The 19,449-nt window shown below is 38.5% G+C and overlaps 1 protein-coding gene across 3 annotated transcripts in view; it reads right to left on the reverse strand.

The window, feature by feature from the left end:
- Nucleotides 1-19,099, reverse strand: part of PRKCQ (protein kinase C, theta) — a 115,194-nt gene extending 96,095 nt beyond the window's left edge. For 2 of the 3 annotated variants that reach the window (XM_006862742.1, XM_006862741.1), the window contains exons 1-3: nt 18,968-19,093; nt 8,183-8,382; nt 3,466-3,526 (exon numbers count right to left, since the gene is read on the reverse strand). In XM_006862742.1, the coding sequence (XP_006862804.1) occupies nt 3,466-3,526; nt 8,183-8,382; nt 18,968-19,085 (379 nt within the window). In that variant the 5' untranslated portion in view covers nt 19,086-19,093. Of the gene's footprint in view, nt 1-3,465; nt 3,527-8,182; nt 8,383-18,967 lie in introns of all 3 variants that reach the window. The other variant, XM_006862743.1, reaches the window with a different exon arrangement.
- Between the last annotated feature and the right edge of the window lie 350 nt (nt 19,100-19,449).

Here is a 19,449-nt window from a genome sequence, read left to right on the forward strand (position 1 = left end):
GAATAACAGATAAATCTGTCTTGGAAGAAGTACAGCTAGAGTACTTCTTACAAGTGAGGATGGCAAGACTTCATCTCAAGTACTTTGGATGTTATCAAGAAGAACCAATTCCTGGAGAAGGACAGCATACTTGGTAAAGTAGAAGGCAGACCAAAAACAGGAAGCCCTGAGCAAGATAGACTGATATAGTAGCAACAATAATGGGTTCAAACATAGCAATGGTTGTGATAATTGCAAACAACCAGGCAATATTTTATTCTATTGTATGTAGAGTCACTGTGAAGTGGAACTATGAAGCGGAACTGACTTGACATCAGCTAACAACTATAATATATGTGTGTGTGTGTGTGTGTGTGTGTGGCACTGCAGGTTAATATGCTTAACTGCAAAGTTGGTTTGAACTACAAGGTCTATGATTCAAACTCACCAGCCACTCTTCAAAAACCCTATACCGGATCGCTATGAGTCAGAACCAATTTGACAGTATTTAACAGCAACATATATATATATATGTGTGTGTGTGTGTGTGTGTGTGTGTGTGTGTGTGTAAAGCAACCTGCATTTGTTGCTGTTAAGTTGATTCCTATACATAGTGACCCTGTATAGGGTTTCCAAAAAGTGATTGGTGAATTTGAACCTTTGGTCCAGTGCCTATCCTCCAGCGCCACTGCAGGACTCCAACCTGCAGTAGACTATAATATTATAAATTAAAATGATGTTTCAATAATCTGTGTATCAGAAAGTGCTAGAAATTAATTTATTCCTTTGTTCCTTCCTGTGATTATTTTTTCCTTGATTTCTACCATTTTAAGAAACAATACTTTCTTGAAATCTTTTGTTATTGTGTTAATTTCTGAAGCAATTTGCTCTTCTGCTTATTTACTGGCTTGAACAAGTAAATTTACTGGTTTTTATGTACTTGGTTATTGCTTTTATGCTAATGGATCCCAATCTATTTATTTAATTTTATCTATTATATGTCAATCAAACCACAAATGTTTCATGAGCATCTAGGAACAAATTATTATTCTGAATGTTTTAGAGAAATATGAGACATATCCCTAACTTTTGAGCAGCTAACAACCAAGTCAGGTAGATATGGCCAATTTATAAAGAACTGTTAATTATACGAGGCAGAGTATATGATGGCATGAAGGAGACGGAGATATGGCAAATCTTTTTTTAAGAGCTAGAAAAAGGAAATGCAAAACAGACCAAGTTAAGACAACAGAAAAATGAAGAAGAAAACTTGGATAATATCTCATCAGGCAAGCCAAGAAAGTTTCAACATTGACAACACACAGAAGTGTCAGAGGAATTGAAGACTAAAAAATAGAAACTTGCTTTGAAGAATCCTGGAGAAAGCAGTTTCAACTGTGGTGCTGCAGGAAAATGCACTGGACTGCAAGGTCGGTTTGAATCTCTGGTTCAAATTCACTGCTCGCTTCTTGGAAACCCTATACAGGGTCACTATGAGTCAGAACTGACTGGACGGACGCCACTTAAAAACAATAGACATATAAACCATACTCTTGGGGCTTAAGAACTGAGAGAATAGTGAAGAAATGTAGGTAACACAAAAAATGGATTTTAAATATCATGAAGTTTTATTCTTAAAAAATATCCTGGGCTTATGCAATTAGTTTTAGTGAATATATTTTTCAAAGTGAGATCTTTTAAAGCATTTGCCAAAATTTTTACATTGGGCCATTCTTTTTTTTTTTTAAACTAATGGGGACAGTATACTTCCTTGTCACTGAAGGAATGAAACATGTTTGGTATTATCATTCAGTCTGATGTATTCTCTTCTTATGAAGACCTGGTTATTTAGATGCCCTACAAATACTCTTTCTCAACTAACTCAAAAATGGTACAATTACATGTACAATGTCTCTAGAACCTCTGAGAGTATAAACATAAAAGGTTCGAGTGATTTTTTCCCCCCTCCTTCGACATTGTCTTTCCTTTTATTAAAAAAAAATATATATGGAAAATTTCAAATAAATAAGCAAGTAGAGAAAATACTGTAATTAATTTCCAAATATCAATCATCCAACTTCAACAACTATCGATTCATGGCCACTCTTGTTGAATATATCTCCGTTCACTCCCCCCATCCCCTGCCTTTGTGTTATTTGAAACAAATCCCCGATAGCATATTATTTTATCTATAAATATTTCAGTCAATAGCTATAAAAAGATGAGGAATTCTGTTTAAAAAAAAAATAACCATGATGCCATCACCATAGCAAAAATTTAATAACATTTCCTCGATAGCATCAAATAATACCTGTTGTGAGTGATCAGTTGCTTCCCAATGCATGTGGCTTGATTCAAGATCCAAAAGAATTTCATATTTTAAGAGAGAAAAAATCTAGGATGCACAATAAAACTTTAAACTGAAATTTTCTTCTTCTTGGTAATAAAATTAATTTGGGAACAAATGAAATTGATTTACCATCAGTAAACTCACACATTGATTCTGAAGGTTACAGTTTTATAAGTAGTAACATTTGATTCATTAGGCTTTTATGAGTAGTAGCATTTGATTAATTTAAACAGAATTTCAACATATATCTGTATCTAGAGTCCTAGTGTGGTGCTGTAGGATAAGCACTGGACTGCTAACCACAAGGTCAGTAGTTCAAACCCACCAGCCGCTCCTTAGGAAAGAATTGCTGTGAGTTGGAACTGACTTGACGGTACTTAACAACTTATTTACATCTATGCATATCTTTATATATATACACACATATAGATAGACAGATAGATAGATGTATATGCACAACACAAGGAACACAAGGAACTGACAAGCTGTTACAGGCACTAAGTATAGTGTAACTTCTGTGACAGGGAACCAAAACTTCTCAGCAATGTTGCTGGATTTTTTGTGTGTGTCATATGCTTTCTTGTTCCTAAAAGGATCTGAGGTGTGTAAATTTAGCATTAATGAGATGAGGTGACACAGTGGCTGTAACAGTGCCTGTGACTGTGAGGATGGCTCCGACTGGCAGTATTTCCTTCTGCTGTCCTAACGGTGCCATCAGTGGAACTGACTTGATGGCACCTACCAACAACTTCAGCATTGGGATTTTGGCACTACTTTTATGAAAAACAACTTAGCTGTTTCTTATATATTTTGTCACATACTGGTAGTATGATCACTTATTTTATAACTTCATTTATATAAATAAGGTCTTGATTTACATTAAATTCCCCAACTACCGGCCATATGAATTCATAAAATTTTTAAAACTACTGCTATGCATGCTTTATACTTCTGTTTATCTAGCCCAGATAGTATATTTTCAATCCATGCCTTGAGTACCAATGGTCATCGTAAGAAAATTCCTTGTGCTGTTATTTCCTCATTCTTTTCTCTGACATTGTAAAGGTCAAGTAAATTATATATGAGAAGGGACAAGCCCTCCTCAGCCCCGAACAAGAAGAAGAAATGTCACTTGCCACTCATTTCCAGAAAGTATCTTGCGTTCATTAGCATTCGGCCTTGAGGTTTCAGTTCTAACTGGTTGAGAGAAGGAAAGAAATATTAGTCAGGACGTGAAAGGAGTGCTGAGTTTAATTACATAGTAATGGGTGTGTTTGGTGATGGTAGGAGATTTCTAATACAGAATGCAATCGTTGCTCCCTTCCTATTTACCCATATTCTTTATCATCAGTAATAGAGCAGTAACCTTGAACACAGTACTTTCTTTGACTTGAACCACCCCGTCCATTCACCAATTTTACTTGAAGATTAAAACTTGTGTACAGAGGGAAAGGCATTCTAAAACAGATTCTATTGGGGTTTCTCTCTTGCCCTGTTCTGCTATGGTCGGAAGAACCAGAATCGGGCAGTCCTAGGCAACAATCACTAGTGTTAGCTCACTTGGGGAGATGAGCTCATGGAAGGAAAGATAAATCCTGTACTGAGAGTGTGGACACAGAAGTCTCTTCCCTTCCTCCAGATACTTATTCAGGTTAATCAGGGGTTAAATAAAAGTAACCTTTTTCTTTCACAGGGAAAAATTGCTTACTTGGGAAAGGGCTAGATAATTTACTGAGCTACATTTTAATTAGAATGGTCTGGGGAGGGTTCAAAAAGAAAATTCAATATAATTATTTAGAGGGAACCAGAACAAATAAATAAAGTGATCTTTGAAGGGACATGCAGGATATCAGGATATGTAAAATAAGGAGAAAAAAAAGAAAATCTAAGACAGCCTGAACATAATCACTAACTTACTACTAAGCCATAATAACCTCATTCATATACTAAAGAGAATAGAGAAGAAAAGGATTGAAGGCCATTGTTGTTAATTATGCCTATGGATTAATTATTGCTGTATGCCGAGTTGGGTCCCACTCACAGTGACCTAGTATAGAGTTTTTGAGGCTATAAATCTTTATAGGAGTAGAAAGCTTCAGAATTCTCCCATAGAGCAGTTGGTGGATTCGAACTGCTGACCTTGCAGTTAGCAGCCCAATGCATTATCCACTATACTATCAGGGCTCCTATGGTTTAACTACTGAAACATCAATTAGAAAAGTCAGTAGGATGTAACCATACAAACGGTTAAAACATTAGCAAAATAAGAGGCAAGAAGTGTTGATACAGTATTTAGCAACAAGATGGTATCTATGGAGGTGAAATGCATATTGGAGATCAGCATTTTAAAAAATAGAGACATTAATTTTAAGAAAGCAGATTTCAATAAATGCAAGGTTAAATTAAGAGGGTAAGTCAAAAAGTATTGCTACGAAACCATAGAATCTTTTATCAAAAGGTTGAAACGATTGTTTCTCGACATATCCTCCCTCTAGGTCTATACATTTCTGAAGGCAGAATTCCATCTCTCTAACCCTTCCCTCAATGTTGTACTGGTGAGTTAATGTACTGGGGTCAAGCCTATCAGCCACTCCTCAGAAACCCTATACAGGGTCACTATGAGTTAGAACCAACTCAGTGGCACCTAACAAGAACAACAACAACAACCCTTTCCCACAAAATTCTGCACTCTTCAATGTACACCAAATGTACATCAAAAGGTCAGTTTTGGCTTCCTTGAGGGACTCAAATAATGATCCTTTTCAATGTTGTTTGAGTTTGGGGGCAAAAAGAAGTCTGAAAGGAGAAGATCAGGGCTGTAGGGTGAATGGGGTAAGTTTTCCCAGTGAAATTCTTATAGGATGGACTTTGCTACCCTTGAAAAAAGAACAGGTACATTCCTTTAATAGAGAAAAAAAATTCCTCGGTACAACTTTCCTGGCCTTTTTCTCAGCAATGGAGTTTCTCATTTTCTTAAAACTTCTTTATACCAAGATTCTGTGATTGCCTTGTGTTATTCAAGAAAACCTCTCAAGATTAACCACTTTGGAATTTCAGAAAACAGCTGGCATACCCTTTTTAGTTGATATTGCTAGTTTCAACTAGTCCAGTAGATCCCTTTGAAAGTCACTGTTTTCATTGGACCTTTTTCTTTGAAGGCACCCTAACGAGACTAAAACAGGTGTAATACTGAGACAACTTGTCTGCAGCCATCACGGATCACAGAGACATGTCTAAACACGTTCTGTTTGGAATAAACTTGTGCCTGTATGAACTAGAACTCTGGTAGCAATACTTTTTGGCTTACCCTTGTATACATCCAAGACAATCTGTTAACACTTAGACACTATAAAATAAAATCCAACTACGAAATAACTAACTGAAAACATATCTGAAAAATATCAAAAAAATACTGGTTGGTTAAATGAAGATCTTAACACGACCAAAATCTTTTTCCTAAAGAATCCTAGAATGCAAAGAAAGTGAAAGCCTGATAAGAATAAAATCAGAGAGTCTTGACAAGAAATTAAATAAAGTCTTGTCAAGAAATCCAATAAGAGATATAAGCAGAAAAGCAATCTGCATATCAATGAAGTCTTAAAAAGGGTAAGAAATAGCTATTCTTTCATTAACCAAGAAGAAAACACAGGTAACATGCTTTTTAAAAATTAGGGAATAGGTAACTCTTTAAAAAATTGGGCAGAAAGAAGAAAATAAATGAGAATGGAATCAGGGAAAATTCTTTCTAATTCATCTCTTCTTTCATCTTGTTGTTGTTAAGTACCGTGGAGTCGGTTCCGACTCATAGCGACCCTGCACATGGTTTCAGAAGCTGCAAATCTTTACGGGAGCAGAAAGCCTAATCTTTCTTCCACGGAACAGTTGGTAGTTTCAAACTGCTGACCCTGAGGTTAGCAGCCTGATTCATAACCACTACGCTACCAGAGCTCCTTCTTCTTAGTCAAGCCAAAATCTCCCCTGTCCCAGGCCCAACTAAATCCTTGTCCCTCATAATTGCAGGGCTCATGTAAATTCTCTAGCTTTATGTTAAGCACTTGACTGCTAACTGTAATGTCAGCAGTTTGAACCCATTAGCCATTTCATGGGAGAAGGGTGTGGCAATCCACTCCCCTAAAGATTGTTGTTGTTATTAAGTGCCATCGAGTCAGTTCTGACCCATAGCGACCCTGAACAGGGTTTCCGAGGCTATAAATCTTTACGGGAGCAGAAAGCCTCATCTTTCTCCCTCGGAGCAGCTGGTAGTTTCGAACTGCTGACCTTGCGGTTCGCAGCCCGATTCGTAACCACTACGCTACCAGAGCTCCTTAAAGATTATAACCTTGGAAATCCTATAGGGCAGTTCTACTCTGTCATATGGGGTCACTATGAGTCAGAATTCACTCACTGGCATGGGACATTATCAGGTTGTTTAATCTTCCCTTCTTATGCCACTGTAGGGTAAACTCTACAAGGTCAGTTTGACCTGCGAGGTTGGCAATTCAAACTCAGTAGCTGTTTCTCGGAAACCCTATAAAGGGTCACTATGAAACAGTCTTGACAGCACTTAACAACAACAACAACATTTATCTAAGCAGGTATCCAAGAAGAGTTTTGTTTCCAAGATCCCTTCCTCAAACTGCACACAGCGGTGGTGCTAATGTACTGCTGAGCTAAGTTATCTACACATACCTAAGCCCAGAAGGAATTTTGGTAGTATAGTGGATTATGAGCTGAGCTACTAACCACAAGGTCAGCAGTTCCAATCCACCAGCTTCTCCATGGGAGAAAGATTAGGTCTTCTGCTCCTATAAATATTTATAGCCTCAGAAACCCTATGAGTCAGAACCAACTCCATGGCACATAACCACCACCACCTAAGCCTGGGTTCCTTTGCCATCTTGGTATCTTAAAGGATTATTTTGGTAAAACATATGAAGAATAATACACTTATCTAAAAGTACTGCTTATTGTGTGTGTGTGTGTTCAAAATACCAAACTGACACAAAAACCTAATTTTTTGGCTTACATCATTCCCATTGTGAAACCTGTGACTTGAACATCTTTAGGTAGATTGCTTTAAAAACTACTTTAAAAAGATCTGAAAGGTGAACCTCTAAAGTTGGGGAACAGCAAAAGGATAAACAGACTAAAGACACTGCTTTTCCAGAAGTGACATGAAACTTTTGAAAATATTTTCTAGATCTCAGATCATATAAAACAAGTTGGTCAATTTTTGTTGTTGTTTTTCCTACCGTTATATTTTCTTTCATTTTGTGTCCCTAGAATTTTCATTAGAAATGTTGATAATTTCATTGTTTGGTCTTCCCTTTAACATTTCTATACATTTGCTATCAAACAGTTTTAACCCAAGTTTTAAAAAACATGGTGTGCTGATATTTTGTATATAGAACTTCTGGTACAAAGTAAGCTGAGTAAACACATTATGACTGAAAACTTATTTACTGGGACTGACAAAGTATGGAATGAGAAAACCAAATATTAAATAGGACTTTGCTCTTTCTCACATTCTGATGTCTTTGATAATAGTTAGGTTCCCGGGTTAGGAGAAATATCTGATCTTTTCCCAAGCTTATTTTCATAGTTAAAGATCAATAAGAATTTTATATAGCTTATGAGTCATTCTTCACCTTATATATGCTGATACAGTCTATGGAACACAATGAGTATGGTGGTCATTAGCAAATCAGCAGTGTGTAAGTGGTAGGGAATATTGACTCAAGACCAGTGTGATCTTACCTTCAGGGTGTTCCTTAGATTCTGAGAAAGTCTTCAACAAACACAGTGTTTATCATTGAACGCTACATACACTTTAAATAAAGCTCAGATATTTACCCATAGTTCTGTCTTCCCATTGTTCTTCCGGCATCTCTCGGCCAGGGAGTAGAGTTCTATGGTCGTTTCAGATATTAGGTCCACATTTTTCCCCTTCACAATGATTTGCATTACTCTTCCCTTGTTGATATGGGCATCGAAAGTGCTGTCCCAGGGTGGGTACATGGTAGGCTTTTTCTGAACATACATCTGCCCATTCTCTACAAACACAAAGACATGTTCTCATTACTTCTTTAGCCAGCTTTGAAAAATAATCCAGTTAAACTCAATAGAAGTACTTATTCTTTCTGTTCTTTAGGACAGATAATTCTGTTGGGAAGACCAGAAAAACACATAAAACAATCAATAGACAATTGATTGGACAGAATGGGAAAGTTTCAAGGGCTACATGCAAGATAACTGAGTGAATTTTAACAGTCTATCTGGATAACCTAGGCAGTAACAATTGTGAAACCCTATTTAAACTGTCAAAATTATTTTCCTATTTGATGGCTAATTGTTTCACTTTGGGTGTGTACAACTGTGTAAGTAAATAGAATTCAGGGGATTAAGTGTAAAGTATTTAGTGGAGTTGGTAACATGGATCTCATTCTTCATGTGCCTGAAACTTTCATGCCTTTAATGTTGTCCTTTGTTAACCTATGAAGAACTGATTGTATGACTGGTTCGTTTCACTGGCATTTGGTAAGGAATGGTTAATATAAAATTACTGTGAGTTCATTTGAAAGATAGTTTGGCATAATCTGAGGCTTATCATAAATGCTCTTTAAAAAAAGATACCATCAAATTTTCCATTTGACATAAATACACAAAGAAGAATTAACCTTTAAAATATAATGAGCAAGGAGATGGGGACAAGACTCTTATGATTCAATAGTGAATGAATGGTTACTATCAGGTCTGACTGTGGGTGTTGGAAAATAAACGTAGATGTTTTGTAAAAGAAGGAGGGGAATGATTGACTTTGCAGTCTAGGAGTGGAGGTCCCTGGGACCATCAAGGGAGAAAAGCAGAGTGCGGGACACTATCCAGAGAAGCAGCAATGACAGAGATGGAGGCAGAGACGATGACAAGGAGAGATGGAGCAGCTGGGGACTCTGGACTCCGGGAGGGAGAGGGTCTGTGTGTTGACAGCCAGGGGGCAGGCTTGTGGGGGTATAACCTTTGGTTGTTTGATGATGCATGGAGGGAATTGTAATCATTGCAATGAAACGAAGTAAGATAGGATGAATGTAAAGCTAATGTTCTCCCATGTAAACTATCACATAATTTACAATAATAATAATAAAAGGATAACAGGGAGAAAGTAGGACAAGTGATGTTACGTGGAGGGGATTGTTGTCACTGTGATGAAATAAAGTGTACGATTTGTTGAATGTAAAACTGATGATCTCTATAAACCTTCAATCAATTCACAATAAAAAGTTAAAAAAAAATAATAATGAGCAATTGTTGTTGTTAAGTACTGTCCAGTTGGTTCTGACTAATAGCGACTATTATAGGGTTTCCCAGGAGTGGCTGGTGAGCTTGACCCACTGACCTTGCAGTTCAAACCGACTTTATAGCCCAGCACATTAACCCATAGCACCATACCAGGACTCCTGATGAGCAATTACTTCTTTTTATGTCTGCAATAATGTGCATGGTACATTTTAGATAGTACATGTACATAGCTTAACAATACTGACAAGCAATTGAGTGCTGATGGTATTCATTGATGCAGTCAGTAAGCAGAGGGCAGGCAGGCAGGAGTCCTTAGAAATGGGTAGTAACAAGAACCAAGAAGGTTTGTCATCCTAAATATAAACCTTCCCGGAGGCCACCAGTGACTAAGAAAGACTTTAGTACTGAGAATATGTAGTTTGTCATATCTTCCATCCACATTGGATTTTCTCTGGGTATTTGTTCTTTAATCCATTCAATGCAGAAAACTGTAGCTGTATTTGTTTCTTGTGATAATAACCCCAGTTAGTAGCAGAGGCAGATTTAGAAATTCAGAGATATTAATAAAGCAAAAGGGAGAAATCCACTTAAGATATAGAAATAGAGCAGAATGGACTGCTATTAACCATAAGGTGAGCAGTTAGATCCAACCAGAAGCTCCTCAGAAGAAAGGTCTGGTGAGCCACATCTGAAAAACTGATCACTGGAAACCCTATGAAGTATGTTCTACCCTGACATACAAGGGGTCACAATGAATAGGAGCGATCTCAACGTAACTGGTGGTTTGACTGGAAGACACTTGCCTTTTCCCTACCACTCCTCTTGCCCCTTGCCTTACAGAAAGCTAAAGCAGAAGAGACAGTTAACAGTTTCTGGATTTATATTTTACAGGTACAGAAGGAGTTAAATAAGTTGAAACATATTTAACTTATAAATTTTAGGTAAACATGAATATTTGTTGATGTTAGGTGTCATTGAGTCAGTACCAACTCATAACGACCCTATGCACAACAGAACTAAACACTGCCCCATCCTGTGCCAACCTCACAATCATTGCTACATTTGAGTCCATCATTTCCTGCCACTGTGCCAATTCACATCATTGGGGGTCTTCCTCTTTTTATCTGACCTTCCATTTTACCAAACACAATATCCTTCTCCAGGGACTGGTCCCTTCTGAAATTATGTTTGAAGTATGAGAGATGATGTCTGGCCATCTTGGCTTCTAAGGAATATTCTGGCTGTACTTCCAACACAGATTGTTTGCTCTTCTGGCAGTCCAAGGTAGTTTTAATATTCTTCTCTAACATTATAACTAAAATGCATCAATTCGTCTATGGTCTTCCTTATTCACTGTATACCTTTCACATGCATGTTGAAAATACCATGGCTTGGGTCAGGCGCACTAAGTCCTTAAGCTGACATCTTTGCTCTTCAAAACTTTAAAGAGGTCTTGCTCTATAGATTTGCCTAATGCTATACACGTTATTTGATTTCTTGATTGCTTCTTTTAGGAGTTTTGATGGTTGATCCAAGCAAAAGGAAGTCTTTGACAACTTCTATCTTCTCTCCATTTATCTTAATGTTATTTATTGGTCAAGTGGTGAAGATTTTTGTTTTGTTTTTTTATGTTGAGGTGCAACCCATAGCAAACTCAGTGGTCCTTGATCTTCACCAGTAAGTATTTTAAGTCTCCTTTGCTTTCAGTAAGCAAGTTGTATCATCTGCATATCACGGGTTTTTAGTGAATATTCCTCTTATCCTGGTGCCATATTTTTTCTTCATATAATCCAGTTTCTTAGATTATTTGCTCAGCATACAGATTGGAGAAGTATGGTGAAAGAATACAATCCTGGCACACATCTTTCCTAATTTTAAACTATTCAGAGTTCTTTTATTCTGTTTGAACAACAGCCTCTTGCTCTGTGTACAGGTTATTCATGAGCATAATTAAGTGTTCTGGAATACTCAGTCTCCACAATGTTGTCCATAGCTTGTCATGACCCACACAATCGAAAGCTGTTTCTTAGTTAATAAAGCACAGGCAAACATCTTTCTGGTATTCTCTGCTTTTAGCTAAGATCCATCTGATGTCAGAAATGATACCCCTGGTTCCACATCCTCTTCTGAATCCAGTCTTAACCTCTAGAAGTTTTCTGTCAGTGTATGGTTGCAGTCCTTTTTGAACTACCTTTAGCAAAATTTTACTTGAATGCAATATTAATGATATTGTTGGATGATTTCCACATTCCATTGGGTTACCTCTTTTTGGAATGGGCACAAATATGGAACTCTTGCAGTCAGGTGGCCAGGTAGTTGTCTTCCAAATTTCTTGACACAGATGAGACAGTGTGTCCAGTGCCACATGAGAACTTGAATATTAGAGGTGTAAATTACATTGTTAGTGGTGCAAAAGGAAAAGAAACGTTTTCATGGTTTTTTTGTTTTGTTTTGTTTTTAAATTGGAGCTGGGCTTATTAATAAAACTGATAGCAACATTACTTATCATTCAATAATGATTATAAATCAATAATAGTTTTCCATAACTTAAGAAAGAAATAACTTAAATTAATGACTATAACATTTTACTTCCTCAGACTAGAAGCCCCTCATAATTCCTTTTACCACATAACTCATGCCCCAGTCAAAGGACAAAAATCCCTACCTCCACGTTTTTTGTTTTGTTTTGTTTTTTAACCTTTTCACTCATTAGGTTTGTAACCACCTAAAAAGAAGACCAGAGCTCAGGATCCTGTCTCCCTAGTGAGTTTGGCCATTTTCAAAGGCTTACAGATGGATGGTCCGGCACTCTGTTAATTTTGTTTGTAGACTCACCATGAAAAACAGAGCCTCACACTCCAAAGATTGAAATGTGTTTAAATTCTAAGAAAGTGATACTTGAATTCTAATGTTCAGAGCGATTTCTTTTTAGAACAAAACCCGAAACAAAAATCTTGAAACTTCTCAAAACACCACAGGTTAACCTTTTGGAAAAAAACAGTTTTCTTCTTTTCTGACAAGGTCTCCTGATCCTCAAGACTGATTAGAACAAGTTCAAACATAAGGCTAGAAAAAAAAAAAGGACAGAAAGAAAAATAAATAAATGAATATAAAAAAGGCTCCCAGGAGGCAAATGTCAGTGAGACTTGTGGTTGTAAAGAGAACTGGATCCGGGAAGCCCATTAAGTCAAAGCAGCTTTGAAAAACTCAGGCATTTTACACTTCAAACATTTCTGTGACATTTGAAAGGTTTTAAACTGGGAACAAGTGGCATTCTCACATCTAACTAAACAGGAGACCAAGCTGGGCAGAAAGGACATCAAGATGATTCAGACAGTCTCCTCAGCTTTGATGCACTCATTCAGAGGGTCTAGAAAGGTGAAGTTACCCAAGGAACAAAAAAGTCTTTTAAAAAAAAGTAAACATACTAGAATTCTGAACCCCAGAAATCCTGACCTGTAGATCTAGCTGGAGGTACTCAAAAAATCGAAGTCAAGTTCTCATGGGACTGCAAATGTTCCCTCCTTATAGTTCTTTTTAGGTGTGGTACTGTAGGATAAGCACGGATTGCTAACCATAAAGTTGGCAGTTCAAATCCACCAGCTGCTCTTAGGAAATCCTATATAGTCGCTATGAGTCAGAACCAAATCCATGGCACTTAACAACAACAACAACACAAAAAATAACAGTAGCCCCTGAGTGGCACAAATAGTTAAGCACTCAGCTGCTAACCAAAAGGTTGGAAGCTCAAGTACCCACCCAGATATACCTTGGAAGGGAGTCCTAGGAATCTGCTTCCAAAAGGTCACAGTCATGAAAACCCTATGTGGGCTTAATATGAGTTGGAATCAACTTCATAGTAGCTGTTTGAAGGCTTTAATATATAGAGAGAGTACTGGTGTGGCACTGCAGGATAATACATGGAACCACAAGGTCAGCTTGAACCATGAGATCAAGGGTTCATACCCACCAGCTGCTCTATGGAAACCCTAGACAGGGTCATTATGAGTTGGAACTGACTCAATGGCACTTAACAACAATAAATATGGTGGTAGTGGTAGTGCCATGGAGTTGGCTCCGATGCTTAGTGACTTATGCATAGGGTTTCCAAGGCTGTAAATCTTTATGGGAGCAGAAAACCACATCTTTCTCCCATGGAATGACTAGTAGTTTCAAGTGCTGACCTTGAGGTTAGCAGCCCGATTTGTAACCACTACACAACCAGAGCTCCTCAATAACAATATATATATATACATACATATTGGAGTCATGGTGTGGTGCTGCAGGTTAACGCGCTGGACTGCAAAGTCAGTTTGAACTACAAGGTTGGCAGTTCAAGCTCACCAGCCAATCCTCAGAAACCCTATACAAGAACCAACTTGACAGTACTTAACAACAATATATATAATATATATATATATATCACATCTGCTGTGGGACCATGTAAAGTAAATTTACAGGACTTGGGTTTTAATAAGCCATCTCAGAAGCAGAAACAAAGATTCTCACGACCACCAAGACAGAAAGAAGCACAACATTTGGACCCTGAGATTTCTCTGTGAAGAAGCAGAGGCAGTAAAACCAGAGCATGAGGCAGAAGGATGGGTTCCCCAGCCGGTGGTGCAGTAAAGCTGAGAGTTCTGCTGGGGTCTTTATCACCAGCACTAAAAGGAGTTCTGTAACACCTGCTCAAGTAGGGCAGTGGTCAAGGGGCCCCATGGCTGACAGTTCGAGGAGGAGAGAGAGATGTGGTACAGATGAGAAAAGGTGCTCCTGACTGGAGACTACTAGATCCTGGGTGGGTTTTGACCCTGAAATGTACCCTGTTTATTTCTTTAAGAAATCTCATCATTGTGAGAATTAATTGTTTGTAAGTTCTGTGTGACCATTGCAATGGGTTACCGAACCTAGCAGAGAAATCGAGTGTCATGGGGGGAATGGCTGGTATCAGAATAGAATAAAGAAGGCTGAAGTTGTGAAGGTATGTCTGACTTCTGCCTCATAGGAATGGGCCATGGACTCATGTGAAGTTTGATTTTCCTTTCCCCAGACACTGACTCCATGCCATTTTTGTAGGAACTATGATAGCTCCTCTACTTACTTCAAACCCGAATCAGTGCTATTCATAATCTCTACAAAGTGTGTGCTAAAATAACTGAGTCATAAAGGAAAATGAAGTCCTGATACATGCTACAGCTCTGCATGAAACTTTAAAACATGGTGAGTGGAATGTCAGTCACAAAAATAGTTTAAAGAAACAGAAAACCACAAAAGCAGGCAAGGGTATAGAGAGCTAGGGACCTCCTACATTGTGACAATTTTGGAAAACGGTATGGCCTGTCCTCAAAAAGTTGGAAAGAGCAATACTGTATGATCCAGCAGTCTCTCTACTTGGTATATATCCCCAAGAAATACAAGCCAGGACGCAAGAAGATATATGCACACCAATGTTCATAGCAGCACTATTTACAATAGCAGAAGCTGGAGACGCCTAAATACCCACCAATGGAAAAATGAATAAACAAACTTTGGTACATTCACACAATGGAATATTATGTAATGATGAAGAATAATAATGAATCTGTGAGACACCTCATAACATGGATGAACCTGAAGAACATTATGCTGAGTGAAATTCATGAATCACAAAATGAAAAATATTATAAGAGACCACTACTGTAAAAACTTTTTTTAAAAAAAGCTTTTTATGCTGAAAGAAACATTCTTTGATAGTTACCAGGGGTGGGAGGACAGGGAGAGTAATTCACTGGCTAGAGGGTAGACACATTTAGTTAACTTGGGTGGTGAGGAAGATAATATACAACAAGAAGGAGATTGGCAGAAGAATAATGAAGACACAGGGAGGAATGCAAGGTTAAAGGGGATATAGGCAAATACTGTTATAGGACAACCCTGTAGCAACAGTGTTCTACAAATAGGCACATGGACAGATACAAAGAATGAATGGGTATGGGAGAGAGAGTGGGTGCATACCTACAAATACATAAAGTTTTTTAAAGAGGGTCTTTGTACATGGGTATTTACCTTTGCTGCCAACATGCCTATGGATGTAGTAGACCACAGAGGGGACAAAATGATGAAAACTTCTTGGACATTACCAAACACCTTAAGGCAATGAGTTCCTGGGCTTGAAGTCTTAGGACTGTGGTCTCGGGGGACACACCATGGTCAACTGGCATAACATAGTCCATAAAGACAATGTTCTACATCCTACTTTGGTGAGTGATGACTGGGATCTTAAAAGCTCACGAGTCGCCATCTAAGGTGCAACTATTGGGCTCTCCATGTGTGGAAGAAAGAAGAGTAATGCGAATTGAAGATGCTTGGAGTCAATTAGCCCGATGGTCCAATGGAACATGTCAACATCAGTCTCCACAACTCTGAGGTCGGAAGAACTAGATGGTACCTAGTTACCATTACCCATGGCTCTGAAAGGGATCACATTAGAAGGTCCCAGACAGAGTGGGAAACAATGTGGAACAGAGCTCAAAATTATATATATATAAAAAGGCAGAGTTTATTGGTCAGAAATAGAACGGAGAAGCCTGAGACTATGGTCCTCTACCAACCTTCAGGTCTGGAATGAATAAGCACTGGATTAAAAGATCGGTTTGAACCTCAAGTTCATCAGTTGAAACTCACCAGCTGCTCCTCAGAAACCCAATACAGGATCAGTGTGAATTGACTCGGTGGCCCTTAACAACAGTAGATTTATAATGGGGACAGCAACACTAGTGAAGTAAGATCGGCATAGAATGGTCAACCAGTCAAGATCCTAAGGGCAACATTTACCTGGGGACAGGGTTCAGAGGGGTTGGGAAGAAGGGTGGAAAGGAAGCAGAACCACAGGGAGGAAGTGAGATAACTGTTGTTCCATGGAGAATTGTAACCATTGAGATGAAACAAAGTGCACGATTTGTTGGATGTTAAAACAGACGATCTGCTAGATAAACCTTCACTCAATTCACAAGAAAAAGCTTCAAAAGAAAGAGGACACCTACTGTATGATCTCACTTATATGAAATATCTTTAATATGCATAGAGACCAATGTTTATCAATAGTTGTCAGTGGTGGGTGGGAAAAGAATGTGGAAAAGGATAAAGGTGATAGTGGAAAAATAGAATGGATTAACACCACTGAGCTATATTCATGGAGATTGTTGAAATATCAAGTATTTTGTTTCATATTTGAGAGGACATCAAAAAGTTTTTGGAAAAATGGAATTAAAAGATAATGGAATTTTTCCATGAAGCTCCCTTGTTTACTTACCAAAATATTATTTATACCTGTTAAAACAACAAATGTATATAGTGAAATGAGGAAAGGCAATAAAGTTGGGACAATCTTGAGATATAAACATTCTTCTGTATTTCTTTAAATCAGCAGTTCAAACTCACGAGTTACTCCTTAGAAACCCTATACAGCAGAGGTGGGAAATGTCCCACCTGTGGACCGAAACCATCTGGTCTAGCCCTGCCAAGGCAACCGCCGGTCTAGTCATCACATTATAGCAGGCTAAGGTCAAAACCATTTGGTCTAGCCTTGCCAAGGCAACCACCGGTCTACTCATCACATTATAGCAGGCTAAGGCCGAAACCATTTGGTCTAGCTCTTCCAAAGTAACCACAGGTCTAGCCATCACATTGCAGCAGGCTAATTTTTAAGTTGATAATTTTGTATGTCCTGTGAATGATGTTATAAATATCCAAATGGTCCTTGGCAGAAAAAAGGTTCCCTACCACTGCTACACAAGGAGCTCTGGTAGCATAGTGGGTACGAATCGGGCTGCAAACCACAAGGTCAGCAGTTTGAAACTACCAGCTGTTCCGCAGGAGAAAGATGAGGCTTTCTGCTCCAGTAAAGATTTACAGCCTCAGAAACTCTGTACAGGGTCACTATGAGTCAAACTGACTCCATGGCACACAACAACCCCTGTTACACAGGACTGCTATGAGTCAGAAGTGGCTTGATGTCACTTAACAACAGCAACAATGTATTTCTTTGGAAAGTTCATATGAAACTTAAAATTCAGGGAGATGAATCAAAAATAACGGAAGTCAGTCCAAATAACCTTAGAGAAATTTCTGACACCATAAGATTATTTTAACTGAATTTTTAAAGCCCACACAAGGAATTTTGGATGACTGTCACATTTTCACATTTTCTTCAACACATACTGCCTTAAATATCAAATTCGGGAAAAATGTGTCTCAGTGGTGGTTGTGTGCCGTGGAGTCGGGTCCATCTCGTAAAGACCCTGCAAAGGGTTTGTTGTTGTTGAGTGCCTTTGAGTCGATTCTGACCCATAGTGACCCTGTATAGGGTTTCCTAGGAGAAGCTAGTGAGCTTGAACCACTGACCTTGCAGTTCAAACGACTTTGCAGTCTGACGCATTAGCCCACAGTGCCACACCAGGACTCCGAGGGTGTAAATCTTTGTTGTTGTTAAGTGCCGTAGTGTTGATCCCGACCCATAGCGACTCTGTATAGGGTTTCCGAGGAGCGGCTGGCTGGTGAGCTTCAACTGTCGACCTTGCAGTTCAAACGGCTTTGCAGTCTGTCACATTAACCCACAGCGCCACACCAGGAAACCCTGTGCAGGGTCACTATGAGTCGGAACTGACTCTATGGTACATAACAACAACAACAATTATCACTGTCACGTTCAGTAAATCTTTATGGGAGCAGAAAGCCTCATCTTTCTTCCATGAAACAGCTAGTAGTTTCGAACTGCTAACCTGTGCTTAGCAGCCCAACTTGTAACCATTATTGTACCAGAGCTCCTTAGGGTCTCAGTAGTAAATGCAAACGTCTAAGTGTTCTGAAATTCCATTTTAAATGGCTAGTTATATATTCTTTATAACATTTATCTAAGCTTAGCCAAAGAAGCAGTAAGGCATCTTTAGAGTGGATCCTAAGGTTCTGCAGACTTAGTGACATCATAATTTCAAATAATCAGTCTTGATAATCTAGGTCCCATGTTCTCCTTTAGCTCATTAGTAGATTCCCTGCCTCTCCCCATTGCATTTTCATATGATTTGTTTAACTTGACTTTCTCCTCTCCTTTATTTATACAGGAAAACAGTTTAATGAAATAGAATGGCTGGAAAAACACAAGGCAGGAGGCCTGGTTCCGGTTCAGAGGCTACCATTAAGCCAATGTGCCCTTGAGGCACTTGGCTTTTTGGGGTACCAGTTTTCTGAACTAGAAAATTAGCTTGAACCAGATGACTTGGAAGGTCCTGGAAGGTCACTTCTGGCCCAGTTTCCTTCATCATAGGAATGAATTCCTCCTAGACCTAGATACTCACACAAGCTTACCTGATTCAACACATTCTTTAACAAGCACAGCACAGTACGGGTTAACAGCCTCTCCTTGACATGGCTGGCAGGACCCACAGTCAAAGTTGGACAAACCAATTCGAAGAAATGGTGACATGGCTGCTCCCTGAAAAAAAGAGAGAAAACAACTGCTATTTGGAGGCTATAAGATATGTTATTTTTGCTGTCCTCTCCCCACGTAACCAATGCCATATCGACAACAGGCAGAGTTTCAAATGGCTCAGTTATCCATCTGAACAAATGCTCTTACTTCCCCTCTACAAAGCACATGATTGGACTCACCCAAAACCACAGACTTTCTTGCTGAGAAAAGAGGCTTTCTGGAGGTCTGTATTGAAGCTCATTAGTGAGTACCTAACTTAAGAGTTAATTCCATGTTTAAACTAATGGAATTACATTGAGTAGTTGCAGAAGGAGGCACATTTCCCCCAACATATATTTTTATGTCTTCTGTTGTTCAA

Source organism: Chrysochloris asiatica, unplaced genomic scaffold (assembly GCF_000296735.1).
Source record: "Chrysochloris asiatica unplaced genomic scaffold, ChrAsi1.0 scaffold00050, whole genome shotgun sequence".
NCBI classification, from domain to species: Eukaryota; Metazoa; Chordata; class Mammalia; order Afrosoricida; family Chrysochloridae; genus Chrysochloris; species Chrysochloris asiatica.